General features: G+C 37.7%; 6 protein-coding genes and 1 long non-coding RNA gene across 8 annotated transcripts; 3 read left to right on the top strand and 4 right to left on the bottom strand.

Annotated features, from left to right (window-relative positions):
* Positions 1-3: 3 nt before the first annotated feature.
* Positions 4-4,505, bottom strand: LOC108853903 (probable E3 ubiquitin-protein ligase ARI7). Its single transcript, XM_018627380.2, has 15 exons — positions 4,135-4,505; positions 3,800-3,924; positions 3,492-3,597; positions 3,305-3,395; positions 2,899-3,071; positions 2,515-2,619; positions 2,331-2,419; positions 2,130-2,237; positions 1,863-1,953; positions 1,665-1,754; positions 1,521-1,568; positions 1,103-1,174; positions 908-1,007; positions 693-819; positions 4-458 (listed from the first exon to the last, which is right to left on the bottom strand). Exons 1-15 carry the CDS (start codon positions 4,321-4,323, stop codon positions 290-292), a joined length of 1,683 nt encoding a protein of 560 aa, XP_018482882.2. The 5' UTR covers positions 4,324-4,505; the 3' UTR covers positions 4-289.
* Positions 4,506-5,686: 1,181 nt separating this feature from the next.
* On the bottom strand, positions 5,687-7,109 carry LOC108853895 (GDSL esterase/lipase At1g58430-like). The gene is made up of 3 exons (XM_018627372.1): positions 6,480-7,109; positions 5,972-6,230; positions 5,687-5,880 (listed from the first exon to the last, which is right to left on the bottom strand). Exons 1-3 carry the CDS (start codon positions 7,107-7,109, stop codon positions 5,687-5,689), a joined length of 1,083 nt encoding a protein of 360 aa, XP_018482874.1.
* Positions 7,110-7,904: 795 nt separating this feature from the next.
* LOC108853898 (40S ribosomal protein S3-2) lies at positions 7,905-9,546 on the top strand. The gene is made up of 6 exons (XM_018627375.2): positions 7,905-8,062; positions 8,148-8,295; positions 8,379-8,550; positions 8,847-8,901; positions 8,999-9,130; positions 9,213-9,546. The coding sequence occupies exons 1-6, from the start codon at positions 8,033-8,035 to the stop codon at positions 9,426-9,428; spliced, it is 753 nt and encodes a 250-aa protein (XP_018482877.1). The 5' UTR covers positions 7,905-8,032; the 3' UTR covers positions 9,429-9,546.
* An 858-nt stretch (positions 9,547-10,404) lies between these two features.
* Positions 10,405-11,444, top strand: LOC108853899 (uncharacterized). Its single transcript, XM_018627376.2, has 2 exons — positions 10,405-11,013; positions 11,093-11,444. Exons 1-2 carry the CDS (start codon positions 10,518-10,520, stop codon positions 11,170-11,172), a joined length of 576 nt encoding a protein of 191 aa, XP_018482878.1. The 5' UTR covers positions 10,405-10,517; the 3' UTR covers positions 11,173-11,444.
* A 563-nt stretch (positions 11,445-12,007) lies between these two features.
* Positions 12,008-13,338, bottom strand: LOC108853900 (uncharacterized). Its single transcript, XR_008944991.1, has 2 exons — positions 12,325-13,338; positions 12,008-12,197 (listed from the first exon to the last, which is right to left on the bottom strand). It is a non-coding gene; the product is annotated as an uncharacterized LOC108853900 (long non-coding RNA).
* Positions 13,339-13,468: 130 nt separating this feature from the next.
* LOC108853896 (40S ribosomal protein S3-2) lies at positions 13,469-15,171 on the top strand. The gene is made up of 6 exons (XM_018627373.2): positions 13,469-13,607; positions 13,697-13,844; positions 13,929-14,100; positions 14,446-14,500; positions 14,592-14,723; positions 14,804-15,171. Exons 1-6 carry the CDS (start codon positions 13,578-13,580, stop codon positions 15,017-15,019), a joined length of 753 nt encoding a protein of 250 aa, XP_018482875.2. The 5' UTR covers positions 13,469-13,577; the 3' UTR covers positions 15,020-15,171.
* A 633-nt stretch (positions 15,172-15,804) lies between these two features.
* Positions 15,805-22,353, bottom strand: LOC108848359 (histone H3-lysine(4) N-trimethyltransferase ATX1). 2 transcript variants are annotated; one of them, XM_018621697.2, is made up of 24 exons: positions 21,597-22,353; positions 21,460-21,511; positions 21,279-21,353; positions 20,962-21,181; positions 20,688-20,814; positions 20,476-20,580; positions 20,118-20,323; positions 19,921-20,013; positions 19,709-19,806; positions 19,455-19,610; positions 19,220-19,366; positions 19,075-19,122; positions 18,854-18,971; positions 18,714-18,779; positions 18,561-18,622; positions 18,403-18,459; positions 17,856-17,924; positions 17,571-17,769; positions 17,098-17,343; positions 16,889-16,950; positions 16,732-16,809; positions 16,406-16,501; positions 16,208-16,311; positions 15,805-16,140 (listed from the first exon to the last, which is right to left on the bottom strand). In XM_018621697.2, the coding sequence occupies exons 1-24, from the start codon at positions 22,151-22,153 to the stop codon at positions 15,999-16,001; spliced, it is 3,183 nt and encodes a 1,060-aa protein (XP_018477199.2). In that variant the 5' UTR covers positions 22,154-22,353; the 3' UTR covers positions 15,805-15,998. The 2 variants fall into 2 exon arrangements, with proteins under 2 accessions (XP_018477199.2, XP_018477200.2); XM_018621698.2 differs by having other exon boundaries at positions 19,220-19,363; positions 21,597-22,352.
* Positions 22,354-22,387: the final 34 nt, after the last annotated feature.

Raw genomic sequence — 22,387 nt, 5'->3', positions numbered from 1 at the left:
AAGAGAGCATAGATTTGGTTTTCATAGAGATTGTCATAGCAGAGCAGATGACATAAGTGAAGTTACAACGTGTGAAAAAGATAACACAGACATATTCTTTTACACTATACATAAGCAGGAAACTTATCACAACCACACACATAAGAAAAGAACTGAACCTTTTCACTATGCGAGTGCCGTTCAGGGGTTTAACTTTGACCGGTGTGCATTCTCCAAATGTCCAAAGAAACAGCTGGAAGTAATCTTTAAGACCAATTCGGGTTTTGTAACTTGACGAAGACATATATTATTATGATCCACCACTTCTGGAACTTCCTTTGCCTTTCCCTCTTGTTTTGCTACTGCAACCTGTTGATTTAGAGCTTGTTGATTTGCTGCTGCAAGCCGCGCGTGAGTCTACATCAGCAAGACCGTTCTCCAGAGCTTTCACCAAGTTCTCAAAGTAGTTTTTAGTTACGCTGCAGAAATACAAGAGTAAAAGCACAAGTTTAGTTTCCCGAAAAATATCTGAACGGCGTTCATTAGCAGAAAGAATCTTGTGTCGAAAGTTAGTCAGGGAGCTACTTCAGAAAACTACCATAGGACCTGACTATGACCCTTCAACATAGTGTCACTTATTTTGCACAAACTACATCCCACAGGGTCCGTCTGAACAACATGATAGATAATGTATTAAGACAGAAACGTCTAACCTGGTCAAACCAGCTAGTTTTGTCCGGAAATCATTGAAATCTTTTGATGGGCCTTCTGCGTTGAGAAATTGAAGCAAGTCCTTCTCTACGCATTGATGAAGCCTCTCCAAACCTGACTCAGCCTCCCCTGAAACAATATGAAAAAAGTTAAAGCTGCTTCTGAATCAAATAACATAGATACACAGTAAGACGTTTCACACAAGAGGGTTAGTGACCTTGCAAATACTCGAAAAATTGTCGCTTAGCATGTTCATGATCAGGTAGGTAGTATCCATACGCATATGTCCATTTCAAGACTCGCCTACATTCGATAATCTGCAGTGGTAAAATCACATGAGGAACTAATATGAAAAAAAAAAATGGCTATGGGGAATCCTCGGTCGGTTATCTAAACATTTTTATCTGCTCACCTGAAGCCAAGCTTCTAAGATGAATTTGAGCTGAGATTCTGGTGTGCACTGCTTATCACTAAGCTTCTCAAGCTGTCAGAAATCGACATAAGTAAAATGCACATAACAGAGTATTAGAAACAGCCAAACCCTTCAAGTTCCCTGAAAATAGAACCTCCCTCCCATAGAAGATTTTCAAATGCATGCCGATACTTATAAATAGATACATTAACAACTTAAAAACCTGAGACCAACAACTAATGTAGTACGCATTTTATGACCAGGAAACATATGGGAACATTGCAAGAACAAAATCGAGGGAAATGATTAGTCTACCGAATATAGGACGAGGGAAATGCCATCCATTCACAACTATATTCACTTCAAAAATGAATACTATAACTCTAATGAAACTCTAAAGGAACATAATAGGTCTTACATTATGCGTCTGCAATTGCTGCAGATCCGTCATAGCCTTTTGCCTCGACTGCCAAATCACACAAAAGAAGAAGAAAAAAAAATCAATGATGAAGAGCTACAAAACATCCTAGCCTAGGCATAAGAAGTACAGCATTGTGCATACCGTTTGATTGCTTGCCCAGCGTTCATAATAATGTGTGTACCTCTCCAGTGAGTTTTTGGCCATCTCTCTCCTCCTTTCAGTCTCATCATACTAAAAAAAAACAAGGAAAGATGATGACCCCATATTATTAATAAAAAAATCAGTTTAAATGTCTGAGATAAATGTCACAAAGGATTAAACAATTACTCCAGGTCTTACCTGCCCTTCTTGCTTGGCCACCTCGTACCGGTTACAAGCATAAAAACCACCAGTTCTTTCCCCATGGTCCATCCACGCACCAAGACAAAGCCTATTAGGTACAATTATATTATACACACCATCATTAGTGTTTCTTGTACTTAAACTTCACAAGAATAAGTTGTAAGGCGTTGAAGAGAACACACTTATAGTGCAAAATTGCAGAGGTGTAAAATAAACAAAACCAAACTAAGATATTTTTAGTTAGAGATGGAGACGAAGAATTACCAACAAAATTCATATTTACAAGGCGGTGTGCATGTCATATGCATACAGCCCTGATTTTTTTCAATTGGCCGCTTGCATCTAGGACAAGGCTTTGAATTGGCAAGTATCCTGCTCAAAAAGGAGGCAAAGTTTGATTAGCAAGATATATAAAGGATCAAGAACACAAGTAAATAAAGATAGGGAGAGAGATAGAGTGTATACCAATTCATATTTTCAGATTCAGCACTGTTCTTTAGTATCCATTTTGAAACGGTGCTACAATCCACAGGTCGGTGAGCCTCTTCTGTGCACTAAAATTCAGATTTAACACAGCTATTGATCAACCAAAAAACAAGAAAAAAAAATAGGAGTAATTAAATTAATGGGTGTTGACCAAAGGACTTACATTCCAGCAGAAGCTAAACGAGCACAGGCAAGAAACATCATAGTTTCCAGACCCGGCAACAAAATCAATCGCATATTCACACCCCGGGGCAGGACACCACTTCATCTGAACAAGATAACCGGATCATAAGCAACACCGCATTATTCGGATAGTGGACAGACTGACAGAGACTAAAATAATTTGAAACGCTGCTTAACCGAAGACATTAAAGATAGTTCGAGAGTAGGTATAGACAATGTAATCATGAAAATGAACAAAACGTTCTAACAATACTAGCAACATGTTGTAAAGGCTAAGTTCATTTTGAATTTCAATCCCTCAACAAAATAGCATAGGTGATGAATAATAATGTATTTTGAAGTAAATGATCTAGGTAGCCTTTACCTTTCTGTTGTCTTCAATATAAGACCTAAGAAAGTATCTATTGTACTTGTCCTTATCTTCTTCAGACGCTAATTTGTCAACCATATCATGACCAACAGCAGCTAGACAAGATGGGTCAGGACATCTTAGCATCAAACATCCCGGGCCGTCATTAATAGTTGTGCTGATATAACCTGCAAAACATAGAAGGTAAGTTACCGCTCAACAATATATTGTAGTGGAAAATGGAGCACACAAGCTGTCTCAGAACACTTAAAGGTGGAAGATTTTGAAAAATAACAATCCGATTGTCTAACTCGGATAAATACAGGGAAACAATCTAAACTAGCAAAAGTTTCACTCTTTGAGATGTAACAGTTTTGAGGATGCTAATGAGCAAATGAAAGGAAGATGATATACAACGAACCTGTCCAGCAGGTAGTGCAGAAAGGATGGCCACAAGAAACCGAAGCAATCTTCTCAGGAGGGTAAGGATCGAAACAGATTCCACATGTAAGCTAAACACCATATCATGCATCAGTAAGACACGAATTATCAAGCCAGAGAAATGAAAAAAAATTAACACTTCATATTCTACAATGTAAACGACATACTTCAGTGTCAACAGATGGTGGAACAACAGGTCTCTCTAATATGCCCACAGTATTCCGGACTCTCTCTTCATCAGCAAACCATTCATCATGAACTTTACCAACACTCCTGAAATGACAAGTTTCTCATCGCATCAGGAAGCTTAGAATAATCACACACAGGGATATACATTCTGGAAAAAACAATAGAGATTATTTGATATTATGACCACAAAACAAAAAGTTGAAGATAAAACAAGGAAGCATATATATATATTAACAAAGGAAAGATGAGAAACATCAATAGTGGTAATATCAAAGGCGTTGTTTACCAGTGGAAGTAACGAAGCAGAATACTGGCTTCGACTTGAGTAATAGAGAGGACGACAGAAACTCGCTCAATAGCATCCCTCTGGTGCCTCAGAATATCTTCTTCCCTCAGAACACTAAAGTTTTTCTGCAAAGGAAGGAAACCATATTAACAACAGTCAATGAGATCACACAAGAGTAAAAAAAGTAGATGATGAACTAAAACAAAACAGACCCTAACAAGGCTACTCCAATTAGACTACTAAAAAAAGAGATTCTCTTTTTTTGGTAAGAAAGCCCATAAAGTTTCCAAATTTGCAATTAATAAGCTACAACACCTAAACTAAGTAGAAGTAACCTGAGAGCGATGAGAGGCGATCATGGCAGAATCGTCAGCGTCTTCCTCAACAAAGCCGTAATCAGGTTCCCCATCATCATCATCATCACCATCACCATCACCATCGCTATCCTTGTAATCATCGCTGTAGAAATCATCCTCACCTGAGTACATATCGTGCGCATCGAGCATGTCTTCTTCGGAATCCATTTACCCCAAAATGATTTTTTAAAAAAAGGACCGAGATTTAGAGGAATTATAACTGAAACCCCTCTCTTTCTTTCCCCTTTCTAAATTAGGGTTTGTCGGAGAGACAACCGCAGAGGGTAGAGTAAACTGAGAGAGCTTTTTGTTTTGATGTCGATTTTAGTTTTGGTAATGAGTAAAGAAAATATCCAAAGTTTGATGTCTAATAATCGACCAAGACTAGATCCGTACGGAAATGATTTTTTGGATATTACAAAAAAAAATGTAGATTGGACAAAGTAATCATTTTTATTTGTTTTATATAAGTTTCCACAAATTTAAAAATTAGATTAATACTTATTTCTTAATTTATAACTTAAACCACAACTGTTTATCTGATCTAAAACTTATAATACTTTTGTTCCAAATATAGCTCTGTTCTATACTTCTATATAACGTTAATCAATAAAATTAGGATGGTGACATAATGTCAACATACTTTATTACCACTATTCTTAAAAAATATATATTTATTTTATTATTTTATTATTAAAATCTTAACACGTTAAATAAATAAATAAATAACTAATTCATACTATTAAATCTAATTAACTAAGATGACACTTACTAGAAGAAAATGGTTATTTTGTGGAGAATCGGTAACACACTTATGTTCATCTACTTCCTTGGCTCTGTACATGGGTTTAGCACTATTGCCATAAGTTCACAACTTTCTGGATTCTTGTGCAATTTGCTCAACTAGTCAAACTTTTTCCACACATAAACAAAAACAACTATTGAGGTTTCATTGATGTTCCTGAAGGGGAGCCATCTCTCTGTTATCAAACCATTTGGGACAAGAAAATGACTTGCTACGAATTTGAATTTGTCAAGAACGAGAGAGAAAGTCATTTATTAGAGATGAACACAAGACATCTCTCTTTATCAAAACATAAAACAAGAGGATAAGATACATACCATCATGGACAAGAGAAACATAAATCAATTCACTCGGCACACACAAATCAATTTTGCTTGCTCTACTAAAAGAATTAGTCACTCGGCATAACTGAAGCCAGTTTACCACTGAAGTTTATCAGAATATGAATGAAAGGTTCCATGACTTTTAATAAAGCTGAACTTCTCAGACCTAAAATCAAACGTGACTATAATCATCTCACCATAGGTAGGAGAATCAGCTCTGTTCTCAGCTTTGTAATACAAAACACCATTTGATATTTACTGTGAGGTCGTCCTAATATGCGTCTCATGTAAATAGATTGAGTGTACTGTTTCTCATGTAAATAGATTTACTTGTAGATATTTGACTAGGGGAAGCAGGCCCCCCCCTTCCCAGCCAACGTAGATCCGCCCCTGCTCTTTGATCTTAAGCCGCAATCCACTCACGGATCTTAGCATCAAGCAAGTCTCCTATGTAATTATAAGTAGCTTCAGATGGATGAATCGAGTCAAAGAACAAAAACTCCGAGTGATTCTCACAAGTTGGAGAAAGAACATTACACATGAAGCTCGTCTCCAGAAACCCTGTTCCACAACACCCTCTCTTTGTCTCCTTAAACCCTGTTTTTTAATTAAAAAATCCCACATGAGTGATCATAGATGATATTGTCTTATAGGATAACTTGAGAGACAAGAAAGGTTGTATCTATACCGTATTTGCTAGGGTTTTGCATCATGTCATGGATAGGGTTATATATATCAGAGTAAAGGATCTTGCTTCCGGTAAGAGATGCTTGCATCTGAGGTATTTGATTTTGAAGTTTCTGATTGTATACGACAGAGTCTTTGTTCTCTTTTTCTAAGCAAAACCTAAAGATGTTGCGGAACTTAGCAGTCATTTGGATCGGTAAACAACCAATAGGGGGTAAACCTCCGATCACAAAATTCCTGCAACCTAAACTATATAGCTCCTGCACACATACACACACCAGGAAGATAATCAAATAATAATAAAAAAGAGTTATTTCCATAATGAGTTTCTGATTTTTAAAAAGTAATTATTTCATAAGCTTTAGTCTAGGGTTTGTGATTTCTTTTGATAGGGTTTCAAATTTTAATTTTAGACTATATACTATTTTGTTAAATTGGAAATGTGAACTTGAGATGGAATTAGCATTTCCTTGCACAAGAAGAAATGTTGCTGTAGTTTGAAACTTTACCCCAATGAGATTGTCAAGCCTCTTAAGAATAAAGTCTTGGTAGCTAGAGACATGATGGTACTGAAGACGCCTTGTAGGAATAGTGTAATAATTCAAGATGAAATCGTTAGTCCCTGCACTAACAACCACCAATGCATTGTTTATAATCTCCATAGCTTTCTTGTCTCCCACGATACTTTTAAGGCGAGCAATGTAGCTCTTGAACATCTTAGGCTGTTCCGAGACAGGAATCGCCTGAGTAGAGAGACTCGTTAGGTCATCGTAACCCGCACCGGCTGATGCAAAACAGACTCCGGTGACAATGTCTTGGTCGGAGAGGCTTGGTTGTAAGAAAGGAGGAACAAGCTGTTTGATGTTGTATTTGGCTGCGAGTATGTCGGGGATTAGTTTTCCGTTTGAGAATCTCCCGTTACCTGCGTGGTTCGGGAGATCGATGCCGTAAGGTAGATGTGTAGCTCTGAAGAATGTGTTTACAGGGTAGTTGTTGTTCCCTGTGTCCACGGTTGAGTCGCCGAAGATTAGAATGGCTGGGAATAGCGGTTGCGTTGTGGCGTTTTCGGCTGCGTTGCTTGACGCGAGTAGTGTTGTTACGGTGAAAAGAATGAAGGTTATGGTTTTAGATGTCCACATTTTTTTTTTTTTGTTTCTTTGTGTTTTGATTGACTTGGAATGTGTATGGTGATGAGTTTATAAAGAGTTTTGAAAGCGAGTTTTCCTTTTGTTGGACCTTGCTGGATTTTTTAAAATAATTGTGTGAGTTTTTTTTCTTTATTTAAAATGAAAATCAAATGAATAAACAGCTTTGACTTTGACTTTTACCTAAAAATAGTTTGAAATGGATAAATAAAGATTTACTTTAAAACCTGGAAAAACAAAATGGTCAAGGAAGAATATACATCTCTGTTACCTGTTATTTCTCTAATCATCCCTGTTAGTATTTCTTTTCTGGATGATCCCAACGATTGCAAGAAGAAGAATATACATCTCTGTTACCTTTTTTTTTGTATCATCATTACTACAATATCATCTTTCAGTTAAATTGATTGGTATAAAATCTACGAAAACAAAATATAATGGATCATTGCTTACTAGTTTATCAGTGCTTATATTGTTTGTACGAGAAATTAATTAGTAACGATATAGACCTCTAAATACGAAGGAGCCTTTCTTAAATAGCTGTATCGGAAATCAATCAATACATTTCATAAAATTACTTGCTACAATCAGGTTTGTACATTAGTATGCTCCGTTTGCTTCTTGTTTTTTTATTGGAGTGTTTGTCTTGTCAGTAACATGCATTTCAGAAGTTAAAGTAGAACTATTGAAAACTGATACAGTAATTTCTAATGGGCCTCATTGATCAGATAATGGGCCGAGCTTACTCTTTAGCGGGCTAATTCAATAACAAACGAGCCACACAGCAGGAGCAATAGAGAAACCCTAGTCCCCAACTATATCTTCTTCGTTAATCGCCGCAGCAGCTAAACTCTTAGCGTTTCCAGAACTTTTTAGCGATCGGCAGCCTTCTTCTTCCACCTCTTATTTTCTAAAACATGGCGACGCAAATCAGCAAGAAGAGAAAGGTGACATTTCGCTGCTTCCTATTGATCTCTTTCGTATTTTGAACTGGTTCCTGTAATTGTGTTGATTTTTGTTTTTGTTTTGTAGTTTGTGGCGGACGGTGTGTTCTACGCGGAATTGAACGAGGTTCTGACTCGGGAGCTGGCGGAGGATGGATACTCAGGTGTGGAGGTTAGGGTTACTCCAATGAGGACTGAGATTATCATCAGAGCCACCCGTACTCAAAATGTTCTCGGTAATCTAGTAAACCTTCCTTTTCAATTAAAAGGTTTGGACTTTTAACTGTAGAGATCTCTGATAAGTATAGTTTATTAATAGGTGAGAAAGGGAGGAGGATCAGGGAGCTTACATCTCTTGTACAGAAGAGATTCAGGTTTCCTCAAGACAGTGTTGAGCTTTACGCCGAAAAGGTTGCCAACAGAGGTCTCTGTGCCATTGCTCAGGCTGAGTCTCTCCGTTACAAGCTTCTCGGTGGTCTTGCCGTTCGCAGGTACTACTGACATGGTTTTCTTGTTCATTTCTATGAGTTGTTTCATTACTACTGCTTGAGTTGTATTTGTTTGATATGGTAGGTGTGCAATGTGATAATGAATTTTTTAGCTTGTTAATGAGTAACATTACCTAAATGATTTGAGTAAAGTTTATAGCTGGTGATGCATATGGTTCGAGCTAGGTTTTGGCTGGTTGCTTAGTTTATAATTGCCTACTGTTTCCAGTCTTTGATGCCGTCATTTCTTTAACAAAGATCAGGATGTTAATATCGCAATGTTATTTGGTTGTGTATAGGGCTTGCTATGGTGTATTGAGATTCGTCATGGAGAGCGGAGCTAAGGGATGTGAGGTGAGTACTGATTTGCAATGTTATTCTCTAAATCGTTTTATTTTTCTCCCCACAAATTAATCTCGGGACATTGTTCATTTCAAATGCTTTCTCTCAGGTGATTGTGAGTGGAAAGCTCCGTGCAGCACGTGCCAAGTCCATGAAGTTCAAGGACGGTTACATGGTTTCCTCCGGTCAACCTACCAAGGAGTACATCGACTCTGCTGTCAGACATGTTCTCCTTAGACAGGTGAGAGTTTCTTTCTTCTGAATTTTGGTTGGCTGAGTAAAGTAAACCGGCAAGCAATGTCTAACCCCAAATGTATGTGCAGGGAGTGCTCGGAATCAAGGTTAAGGTCATGCTCGACTGGGATCCTAAGGGAGTAACGGGACCAAAGACACCATTGCCTGATGTTGTGATCATCCATACTCCCAAGGAAGAAGAAGTGAACTCTACATCTACCCAAGTTGTTGCTCCGGCTGCTGCTCTTGTACCCGAAGCTCCCCTCACAGCTGTAGATTACCCTGAGATGATCCCAGTTGCCTAGAAAGAAAAACCCTGTTTTACTACTATTTCATTTGATTTTGTTCCTTTTCTTTTTGTTCTTGGAATCAGACACCTTTTGAAATCCTATTTCTAAAATTATATCAAGTTTCCAGTGTGAAGGCCTTTTGGATCAAAAAAGTTAAATTCTCGTTTGGAAGTATAACAAACACTCTTTTCAATTTCATTAAATTAACCCATTTATTTCTTTGCAACATTTTTCTTAATAATAATAAATCGAGTTATTAACATATAGTAGAATTTAGTTGAATGCTAGGTCTAAAGTAGCATATTCTTCAAGTTATTCTCTAATAATATTTGAAGTTAAATTATCCTGTTCTAAGATTTTAGTTGAATGCTAGTTCAAGAAAACCAATAATTATTCTATTATAAATGATTCTACAATCAATAATTCTACAATCAATAATTCTATTACAAATAATTATTGTGATGCCAATCTTTTACAAACTTTTTTATTAATTCGTATAATTTTATCTTTCCTATGGTTCGAAACCTCCTTGTAAATTTTTTGTAAATTATTTTTCATTAATTCACATATTTTCATATTTTAAAAAGTTTAAAATCTAAATCTACAGATTAAAAATATTAATTAATTCTTAATTAAACAATTTAACCAAGATCAGTGACTAAAGTTTAGAGAATTTTATATACGATGTAATTGATTTTACCAGTATTTGAAAACAAAAAGAAATAAGATGTAGAATCATAACTCTTCGTTTGTGTTTTTTTTTAACATTGATAGTAGACACCCAAGCAAGATAGCAATATTCTTCTTTTCTTTTACTTATTTTAAACATAATTATGAAAATTCAGAATCAAATAGTAAAGCCATCGTGTCTGTCTCAGACACACACATGTCATAGAATCATAATCATGGCCCACACAAGATGGCATAACTAGAAGAAGATGCCACTTGCATTGTGCCACCCAATAATTGATGCTTCTTTTCTAAGAAAAGTCACACACAATCGTCTCTCTTTATAACAACTTCTCCTCACCATTCACCTCCGATAAGAAAAAACAACTCTTATTATAACAAGAAAACGATCATTCTAAAGAAAAAGAGAGAGACATGGGTTGTATTCACTTCGAGTCATCATCAGATCAATGGACACGCTCTGTCCAAGACCAAGAAACATCCAACACAGTTTCACCACAACACGAACAAGGAGGAGGAGGAATCCAAGAAGCTTGGGACGAGATCGAGACTCGCCGAGGTGGTGTTTTCGCCGGAGAGAATAAGAACAAGCTTGAGAAGAGGAAGAGCCAAGTGCTGCTCGAGGGATACGTAGTGGAGGCTGCTGATCAAGAAGATCTTACGAGAGGTAAGAGTTTGACGGATGACGATCTTGAGGAGCTTAAAGGCTGTTTGGATCTAGGGTTTGGGTTCAGCTACGACGAGATCCCTGAGCTCTGCAACACTTTGCCTGCTCTAGAGCTTTGTTACTCCATGAGCCAGAAGTTCTTGGATGATAAGCAGAACCAAATGTGTCCAGCTGAAGAAGATTCTCAGCCACCACCACCGACCACGAGCAACCCAGTTGCAAACTGGAAGATCTCTAGCCCTGGTAAGTAGATCTTGATTCCATTTGAAGAACATTTCATTTATGTCATTATAGTTATTGATGGTTTGACTTTTGAGTTCAGGTGATAATCCAGATGATGTAAAAGCAAGACTCAAATACTGGGCACAAGCCGTAGCTTGCACTGTCCGGTTATGTAGCTGAACAACATTCATCATGATCTTGTCTGAACATATTGGTTGAATCAGGAGCAAAAAAAATCTACTGATGAAGACCTTTCCTTTGCATGAATGAAGTCTCTGCCCCTTGTTAGCTGAGAATGGACCTGCATTAATTGTGTGACACATGGAGTAACTGGTTTGGTTTTACTTTTTTTTTTAATTGCATGTTATGTGTATTAGTATTATTCGTCTAGTGTTTGTTAATGAAAAATAAATGTGTTGCTGAATAAAAAAATTCAAATTCTTTTGTGCGTTTTTTGCATTTGCTTCTTGCAATAATGGTTTGCTTTAACATCTGACATCTAAATAGAGTTCTTGTCCTCGTTATATGCAGTAATGAGATCTATAGAGAGACAAAGAAACAACTCTGTTTTTGAAGTCCTCTGTTTTTGTTTGGCTGAGGTAACTCATCATCTAACTGTCAGCGTTTTGATTAATAAGTTAATCTTCTTGTTTATGATATTGTTTTTGTATCATTGGTAATTAGGGCTCTAGATGATGGTAAAGCTCGTGGCTTTGCTTCAGTTACAACATGTACTTACTTGTGATTCTTTTTATCTTTTTTTTTGTCTTTCCCGTTTGTGGGAAAAGAATCAGAAACTTTGTGGTCATAAGTTGTGAACACGCTTAACGTGTCGTGTACGATAGGGCGAAATGTTAAGACATGATCATCCTTTCCTTTCACGTGTTCTGTTACGTATACAATTTTTCTAGTAACAGCGAATATGATTTCTTTCTCAGTATAACTTTTCAGTTTGAGCTTTAAAACTGAGTCACGTGACGTGATAAATATGATCTTTTCATCATTGACCAAAAAAAAGAAAAATGATCTTTTCATCCATGAAACCGACATGTCAACAATGAGAAGACAACATTTTATTTAAAACAAGATTCAGAGAACACATGTTTTGCAATATTGTGGATAATAGATAAACTCGTTCTTGAAACTTCATAGTTCATATGATGGTTTTAAGAAGAAGCCTGTCCCAAAAGAGTTTGAATGTCTTTCTGCACAGATCCAAATAAATCGGTTAGCTATAATAAGGTGGTGTTTAGTGTTATGTGTGAAACATCTAATCAAGAAATGTGAGGATTCCGGTTTAGAAGGGAACCGTGGAATGGTACGGTACGGTACCTCGAATTAAAAAGGAGATGTTCGAGGAGAGTATCTCTGGAAGACTTTGCCTTGAGGAGAAATCAAGAACTTTGTGAAGTTCCATTTGATTGCGTCAATGAGCAAACCTCCTTTCTCTGCTTTCAAATATTTGTATAACGGCGCCGTGTTCTTTCCGTTCACATCCACCTACGTTGTCGTCAAGTATCTTTTTTTATAGAAGAGAACTAAAATATTTATCACTAATCCACATAATCACTATTAGTATAAAATTATTTTTTTCGTAACACATGTTTGTTCAAAATCTTGCCATGGAACGTCGATAATTTTGGCTATTACTTTTCAGAAAACTAGTAGGTATATATGGTAAGAAACCGATATCTAAAAGATATCTAACTACTCATTTGTATTTTAGTAATAGAGAAACAAAGAAGAAACGTTACTTTTTTGGTTTACATTTTTTGACTAGAATTAGTCTTAGATGAAAAGTATCGTACAAGGATTGTGATTAGTAGGAAGAGGTTGAACGTAATTAAATCTGATTAAATTAAAGAAAGAAGAATTAAGCACCTTGTCAAAGATGGGGATTCAGCTTTGAACATTTTTTTTTTGTAAACTACAGCTTTAGATATGGAACATTGTGCACAGTTTTTTGAATCTCTTCATTGTTTCCCGGTTCTTGTCCTAAGAACTGATTGCATGGAAACGCTATATATCTCCAACCCTGTTATTTTGTTCTCTGTTGTTTTTCTATTTCAGTTAAATTGAAAAACAATTAACTTAAAAAGAAAACTAGATTTTGAATATATCGATCAAAAACCTTGTTCCTTGTATTTACCGTACAGAACATTCAGTTTCTTGTAGTTTGTATCCGTCAGACCACTTAATAAGAAATTTAGTTTAGTTCCTGTTTTTATTTTCTTTACAAAATATGTTAGTAACATGAATCAAAGCAAACATCATACCATCAGAAAATGTTCGTCAAGGCTTGATCGTCACATCGTTACTGTGAGTGCAAGATGCACAGAATTTTTTACTTAGGGAGAAGAAGTATGTTAATTACATGGGCCGAACTATTACTTTTTTACTTAAGAGCCTATTAGAATAAGAAATTGAAAGGCCCATTAAAGTCCATTGGGCCCATGAAACCAGTTTCTGACCTAGGTATAAAGTTCTACCGTCCATAGTGATCATCATTCTCTCGAGATTCACTGCTCATCTTCTTCTTACACTGTTAGGGTTTCAGCTGTCGGCAGATTTACATTTCCACGAATATGGCGACTCAGATTAGCAAGAAGAGAAAGGTGAATTTGTAATTTTTATTTTGTTTGGATCAGTGGATCTCTTTCGATGCGTTCGTATTTGAACGCAAATGTGATGAATTTTTGTGTAGTTTGTAGCGGACGGTGTGTTCTACGCCGAGTTGAACGAGGTGCTCACTAGAGAGCTTGCGGAGGATGGATACTCAGGTGTGGAGGTTAGGGTTACTCCGATGAGGACTGAGATTATCATCAGAGCCACACGTACTCAAAATGTTCTCGGTAATAATCTAGTAACCTTCCTTTTGAATTGGAAGGTTTAGGACTTTTAACTGTAGAGATCTGATAAGTATAGTTTATTCGTAGGTGAGAAAGGGAGGAGGATCAGGGAGTTGACATCTCTTGTACAGAAGAGATTCAGGTTTCCTCAAGACAGTGTTGAGCTTTACGCTGAAAAGGTTGCCAACAGAGGTCTCTGTGCCATTGCTCAGGCCGAGTCCCTCCGTTACAAGCTCCTCGGTGGTCTTGCCGTTCGCAGGTACGACATGTGCCTTGTTCATTTCTATGTGTTTTCTACTGTTTGATCTCATACAATGAGTCACATTACCTGATTGGTAGGATAAAGTTTATAACTTTAGGAATTAAGGATTGTGGGTTACAAATGTTTTGTATATGGGCAAAACCTTGAAAGCATATTCATGGAGATTCTATCGTTCTTGAATACTTTAGAGAAGTTACACTCTTTTTACTTAGAATTGATGCGTGGTTCAAGCTAGGTTTTGGGGTGTTGCTTAGTTTATATTTCTCATTGTTATTTACATGCTCTCTCATTTCTTAACAAAAGTTGGATGTTAATATTGCAATGTTATTTGGTTGTGGATAGGGCTTGCTATGGTGTCTTGAGATTCGTCATGGAGAGTGGAGCTAAGGGCTGTGAGGTGTGTCAAATCACTTCATTCTCTAATTGTTTTATTTTCCCTTCACAAAATTAATCTGAGACATTGTTCATTTCAAATGGCTTGCTCTCAGGTGATTGTGAGTGGAAAGCTACGTGCAGCGCGTGCCAAGTCCATGAAATTCAAGGACGGGTACATGGTTTCATCTGGTCAACCTACCAAGGAGTACATCGATTCTGCTGTCAGACATGTTCTCCTTAGACAGGTGAGAGTTTCTTTCTTCTGACTTGGTTGGCTGAGTAAGTAAACCGGCAAGCAATGTCTAACCCACAAATGTATGTGCAGGGCGTGCTCGGAATCAAGGTCAAGGTCATGCTTGACTGGGACCCTAAGGGAGTAACGGGACCAAAGACACCACTGCCCGATGTTGTGATCATCCATGCTCCCAAGGAAGAAGATTTTAACTCTGCACCTGCTCAGGTTACGGCTCCTGCTGCTGCTCTTTTACCGGAAGCTCCCCTCACTGCTGTAGATTACCCTGAGATGATCCCAGTCGCCTAGAAAAAATCCTTTTACTGCTATTCCATGTGGTTTTGTTCTTTTTCTTTTGTTCAACTTTTCTCACCTCTCTCTTGACAGGTTTTAGTTTCTTGTATCTTCGAATCAAACTCATTTTCCTCAAATCGATTTCTATAAATTATCTAAGTTTCCAATTGTCGAAATCCCGTTGAAGTTCCAAAAATATCTCACTGGTCTGACTGTTTATACTTGGCCAAGATTCTGAATTCTTGATGGGCTTGGATTAGATTCTTGGAATAACTCTCAAATCTCAAATCCCCAAATCTTCAATATATTTAGACCACATCATAACTGCGGCTTCTGCATCCACCACTGTCAATGAATGAGGCTAGTTTTTTGCACCGAACCATCTAATATTGCCTGTGTTACCACCTCTTCTAATTCATCACTCACTACTTATATCAGCTTCCTTAGCTTAATAAACACAATGGAAGCCTGCAAAGAGCTACTATGTTCAAAGAGATGTAGGGAGTAATATTAAGTGGGTGTACGTACTGTGTCCAATGCAAAAAGTGCCAAAAAGAAGCGAATCTTGGTGTAGGCCTCACTCAATTCTCTGTGTGCTCGGGTTTTTATCCTAAGTATCTCACTTCTTTTGTTCCATCCTACAAACAGATCGAGGTGACACTCTACAACAATAATGAATCACAACTGATCACAACATTATCACTAAGGCACACACTTGCGTTGTTCCATAAATAACTTTGTAAAAAGTGAAGTGTGGACACACCATTGGGATTAAACTCTAGATGAAGCACACACAAATCTGGAAAGAAAAAGAGAATGCAAGTATGTCTTTATGAAACTGTTACTGTGATCAGTGTAGTTGCTACACAGTAATTTTGTATCTGTACAGAAAAATGGTTTGTGTTCACAGCTAAAACATTCCTCTCAGTATAATGAGCTACAACAATCAAAAAGTAGGGGATGAGTATTTCTAGTTCTATAGTTTTAACTCAGCTTATTGTCCGGTCCAGTCTATTAGATCAGAGCGAGGAACACATATCTTCGACAGTTGTTCTTCAGCTACTGTATCATTAACAACACCTCGACACCCGGGAAAGCCACATGAACATGAAAGCCGCTCATCGACTGAAAAGAACCTGTAAATTAGAAGATAAGAGTTAGCAAAATGATTATAGAATTATCTCAGTGATTCAGAAATGAAACCTGTAGTCATAGGTAAGCTCTTCCCATTTAGCTATATCTCTCTTTGCGAAAATGATAATGTGTTCATCTCCATTAACAGTGATGACTCTCGAGTAGCAATTTGGCTGCACAAAAGCAAGACAAAAAAAATGCTTAGTTTTAGCAGATGCTAATTCAATCGAAGACAAGCAACTAAGATTTGATGAAACATTGACATACCACACAGGAGTGATTAATCAGGTGGGCAATGCTTCCTGCCCTTGTAGCATCTATGACTCGCTCATCATCAATTCTAAACATATAAGTACCCGCACCCTATAAAATAAGAGACAAATTAACTTCTCAAATACTTATGAACTTATCCATGATTTATACTTTTAAGAGGAATGTTATGAAAGAATATATAACGGTTAGTAAATTACATACAAGTACGATTTAGATGAATAAAGCTACAGATCAATCCACTGATTCATTCTCCAGGATTGTTCATAGAATTTACCATATATGTAGCACACGAATGTACAAAGTTAGCTAGAACTGCTTACCACCATTGAATTGTAGATAAGACGTTCTCTTTTGTCAGCTATTGAAGGCCTAACAAGTTCTCCGGTGTATTCAATCACCTACATAAAAATCATATGGTATTTTCGTGAGTGATACTTTCCAAAGATGGAACTTACTGTACAATTTAAGTATGCTCACCATATCTCCAGCCCTGTGCGGAAGCTTTCCAAATATGCCAAAACCATGAATTCCTGATTTCCCTGAAAAGAAAAGAAAACTTTTAAAAGGAAGATTCTACAAAATATTTAATCTTACAGAAATCCTACTGTTTTGATTGTAGCATAAGTTTGAAGGACCTGTGATATTCCCTAAGATTTGCTGTTAATTCAAGAAGAACGAATGATTACCAAATGTTAATCTCTTCTTGTATGTTTCCTTCATGTATCTATATTTCTCAGCCATCGAGAGGATGTTGGTTGGTGTATTCATCTGTGACACCTTTGATCCGTGAATGCACTCATAGGTTGAAACCTCATTTCGGGAGTAACCACCGATAAGATATGGCTGATTCTCAACAAATAACCGCTTTGAAGAAGCAGCCGCAAGAGCTTCAGGTTCCTTCCGCCCTCTTCTTCCAAGAAAATTATAAGGCTCTGCAACAATATACCAAAAATATGTTAAGATGGATCATCTATGCTGCTGAACCGTAGGATGAAAACATTACTAAAAGTAAAAAAGAATGTGAAAAATGCGTAAGATTAAACCTTTGCATCAAATACCCAGAGGGTATGTAAGAACATGAAAGATTAACAAAAACACACACATGGTGTAATCTAAGGTTTAATCCTAGCACCCAGAGATAGACGCAGTAGCTACATACCAGTACGAGCACAGCCAGATGGATTAGGTGGTGGGAGATAGTCAGAAGTTTTATGAGTAGTGGGTTTGATCATGTCTTTTGATTCTAAGCAGGCAGTTGATGTTTGTCGATGCCTCTTGCAGAATGAGCGCATGCGGATACGCTGATCTGCTTCTTCATCCTCCTTTGGTAGAAGAAAAAGCTTATCCTCACTCTCATGCTACATAGACGGTCAAGATAGCCATCATCAGTTAAAAACATCTCTTGAGTGTTTGGAGTACACTTGTGTGCAAGATATGACAGTACCTCAACACATAGACCAGAAGCTCGCGCGCAAAGTGGATGATATGCCACACGACAAGAATCGTTTGAACACTGAAAAAATGTAGTCATTTTTAACATTATATCAACTCATCGCTGGCCTTAGACAGTAATAAAGGCATATAAAGTTGTTTAAATATTGGATATAGCAACTCATACACAGGCTAAATGGAAAACATAACTGTAACTTTGCAAGATATCATAATGCAATATTTCAAAAATCTAGTACACTAAGAAAACTGCATGGGATTTAGCCAGTGGACATAAAGAAACAATAAATAAGTTCTATTTATGCATCATCCCTTCTAGAAAAAAATCAATAAGTTGAATTATCTGTAAAAGTCACCAAGTTCAGAAGCACTACCAAAAATATATACAGGAATGATCAGAAATTTATGCTGCATTTCTTCTACTTAAAGCCAGTAATATTGGCAGCACTTTCATTAGGCAATTTCAATTAGATAATTGTGAACCGGGAATCCATCAAAATGCATAAAAACGATTTAGCTTCTCTGATAGAACGAAATCTTACTTGGATACAAGCTCCATAAGAAACAGCACAGATGGTGCACATTAGTTTCCAGCGATCCTAGTTTTAAGAGTTTGGCAAAAGAAGGAAGAGGAATAAGATTTCTGAAAAGCCCATAGTGACGCTATAAAGGGAACAGAAGAAAAAAAATGAGGACAAACCTTACTGATTTTATTCACCCCATCAATCGGCTCCATCTTCTTGACATCAGATAAACATGTTTCTGTTTAAATAGCAAGTTTCAAATATGGTATAATGCCTCTTATTTCTTCGGTAAAAAACTTATACACAACAACAAATCGTAAATACTGAACCTGGTATCCATATGGCACACGCAAGATGAGCCCAGCGCCCATCAGTTGTCGGCTTCATAACACCCCCTAAAAGAAGTTTTTATTATACACTAATAAAAGCACATAAAGACTCCACACACTAATTGATACGGTCAAATTACCTACTACAGGACAAAGACAACAGCGAGGATGTACATCAGGAGCTCCAGGACGACATAAGTTGCATAACCACAAAGCACCGTCACAGGATTCTAGCTCTCCATAGCATTCAGTATGAACCTAGTAGTGGACCAGCGATTTCAATTTGAGTCACACAGAGCACTACAGAGTGTAGATCTAAGAGACATATGTTAACGAGAAAAGCTCAGAGCATGAACAATACCATTATTCTACATTTATCACATTGCAGGAACAAATTGTTCTCATACTCCTGCAGCCAGAAAAAAAAATATAAATCAGAACTAACTAATTAAAGCGCAAAAGATTGAAATCTCCCAATCGAGAAACAAAAAAGATGCATCCTTAACCTCATCCATGTGGCAGACATTGCACTTATCGAGATCTTTCCAGTCGACACGAACAGGTCGATAACCAGTAAGATGATTTTGATGCTTTCCCAAACTATGTTTGCTCATAGAAACATTGGAGGATAGTCTAGATTTTGATAAACCCTGCTAGATGATGGTTTATAAGGATCCAACGCATATTAGGTGCAGTCACTAGAAGCTAAACGAAATCAATTAAAATGCAAAGACTAGATACCTGTACAAGTTTAATGACTTCCGGGTTGGAGAGACCAAACATGTCTGATCCATTTCGTTCATCCCCCAAAACATTAGGACTATCAGTAGAACTATGTACTTTTCTTGTCCTGTTATATATCTTATTCCAGCAGGCCGACGGAGTAAGCCCTTTGAACTGCCGAAAAATAGTTATCAGTGGTAGCCAGAGATGCACGCTGGACCTCAAAACACATAAAATACAAATAGAAAAATTAATTAGATGTTTCTACTCACTTGCTCTCCACTATCAGCAGTCACTCTAAACAGAGGGCGAGTCTTAGACTCGGCATCTCTGAGCACTTCCATCTTGTACAAGGCAGATGCGCTATGATCTGTTTAAAACCAAAAGCAGCAACCCACATCACATTGATGAACTAATTTCAATCAACCAAATACGGAAAATATCTGATTAGTAAGGAAAAGCCAAAAACTTATTAACAAATTACCTTTTAGTGATGTGAACTTTCGCATAGCCGTGTAACCTTCAGGCCAAATATTATTCTCATCCTTGAAAAACTGAGAGTCTGTCACAATCTTTCCTGTAAGACAATTCATGATAATGGAGTTCATTCTAATAGCCAACTGAAAATAATCAACCATAGCACAAAGGATGGTACACCATATTATAAGTTCTAACCCTTACCGAGATTTATTATTTGCAGGTCCCCTATCGTATACCGGAAATCTACAGGTTCTGTTGGTCTTATCCACACTTCTCCATCGTTAATGTGATCATCAGCAGAGTTTGAGCTGCCCTCTTCTGTACTATTGGTCTTTGCGGAATACTCAGAATCAGCTCCTTTTTGAAGTTGAGTCATCCTTTCTGGAAGCCTATGTTCCTTCAGATATCTGGGTGAAGCAAAATAACAATAATTTCAGGACAGGCAATTTGCCCAAGTTTTACGAAACATCGGGAAACAATTATTTGGTCTAATTGTTAGTGCACAAAGTACTGGAAAATCAAGAAAGTAGAATGTAAGTGAAAAAAAAAAGAGACTTGCATTTTAGCTTCTTGCATGCCTTCTTCAAACCGAGGTTGTTTGCACTTCAAATGAGATTTCGAGAGAAGCCCTTTGAGAAATGAGGTTGCTTGTTTTACCTTTATCCTATACAACCAAAAGATGTTAAACTTCAGCATGATAATGCGTGACATTCATCTCAACAACTCGGTAGCAAAACAAGATATTTAAATATATAGAAGACATTGTCTAACCTGGCAAAATCATGGGTGCCAAAAAATTGTACCACGATCGATCTTCCTCCAGATACCTTGTTGTTTAGACCTTTCCGCTCTCCGATAACAGATTCGTCCACAATAACTGCTGGCCAGCTAGCATGACCTGCCCGAAAAGGTAAGTAAATGCAGTGCCATGTAAGTCAGTAGGTAGTTCTCCTTGTCTATATGCTTCCAAAAGCATCAACTTTCTGACAGCATAAAGAAGATTTTAAAGATATGCAGAATTAGCGGAAATCAGTTTAGCACAAACCAGAAAGTTTCGCCCACACAATGTCTCCAGGTCCAAAATCTTGAGAATCCTCCAGATTAGCTGCCAATACAACCATCTCATCGTAATCACGGTCACCAACAGTCACATCATTAGTACAAATCTTCAGATGTGACATCTCCATCTCTTCACGAGAAACCAAAAACTTGATCATTTCACGATCAAGAACTAGATCCTCACTAGATTCATCCTCATATTTAACCTAAAGAAGAATGAAACCACCGTTAGAGGATCAAGCTTTTGAATATCCAGTAGCTCACAAAAATCAGAACTCAAGTAGAGTAGCTAGAACTACTTACAATGTGACGCTTTCTCTCTAAACTGTATTCAACAATGGAACCTGTATACCAAGAAGCATCCAGCGGCCAAAAAACCTAGAGATTAAAACAAAAGTTGGTTGTTTTAAGATGCCCTCTTCACAAACAACAAAAACGGAATGCAATAGCTTAAAATGGACCATAATCTAGCTTTAACACTTGCCTTACATTGAAGCCCTACGAAACTTTTAGGATCCACACCATCATAACTCAACCTGCACATACATTCAAAACTCTCTCATCATCATACAACAAGACCAAGAGAACAAGTAGCAGAGGAAGTGATAGAAAAACACTAACCTGACCCATTTCTTAGTTGAACCAGAAGAAGCAAGAGACACCTTGTCCTGACTCTTAACAGAGCTCCCCTTCCTTCGAGATGCCCCGTTCTGCTTACTTCCACTTGAGCAACCCCTCAAGCCCGAACCAGTAAAGCTCCTCATCACACTACTCGAACCCTCCTCACCAATTCTTCTCTTCTTCTGATTCCTCTCATCGTCAAGCTCCAAACTTTCAGCGTCCCCACCACCACCACCAACCAAAGACTCCCGCGGCGACCTCTTACGTCGGCGACTGTAGACGCGAACAATCTCAGGACGACGAAGAGGCTTGCAATCATCATCATCGGGGCGATTGCGACAACAATCGCCATCAGCGCTACCTTCTTCGACCTCGAATCGCTCGACCATCGGAAGCTTACGTGCCTTCACCTTCTTGGACATCAGACTGTGGGAACCGACATTGCACGACGACGACGACGAAGAGGAGGCGACAGAGAACACGTAGCGAGATGGAGCTTCGACGTGGTGGTCGTGGAGGGCGATTTCGATCTGGGATTCATCCGCAACACACGCCATGGAGATCAAATTTGCTCTCTCTCTCTATCTCTCTCTATCCTCAGAAGAAATCGCTCAGGGTTTATCTGGATTTGAGAAATTAGGGTTTATAAAGCAGAATCGGAAAGGGGGCACAAATCCTTTGGAGGGAGACGCAAAAAGACGCTTTCCGTTTCCCGCCGATTTTTTTTTAGGTGGCAACTGTTTCAGATCTAATCTAGTGCTCTCACTGCTTATATATCTCCGCATGGATAC

This window comes from Raphanus sativus, chromosome 4, assembly GCF_000801105.2.
Source record: "Raphanus sativus cultivar WK10039 chromosome 4, ASM80110v3, whole genome shotgun sequence".
Classification (NCBI taxonomy): domain Eukaryota; kingdom Viridiplantae; phylum Streptophyta; class Magnoliopsida; order Brassicales; family Brassicaceae; genus Raphanus; species Raphanus sativus.
This window is presented reverse-complemented; position numbering and strand designations above follow the sequence as displayed.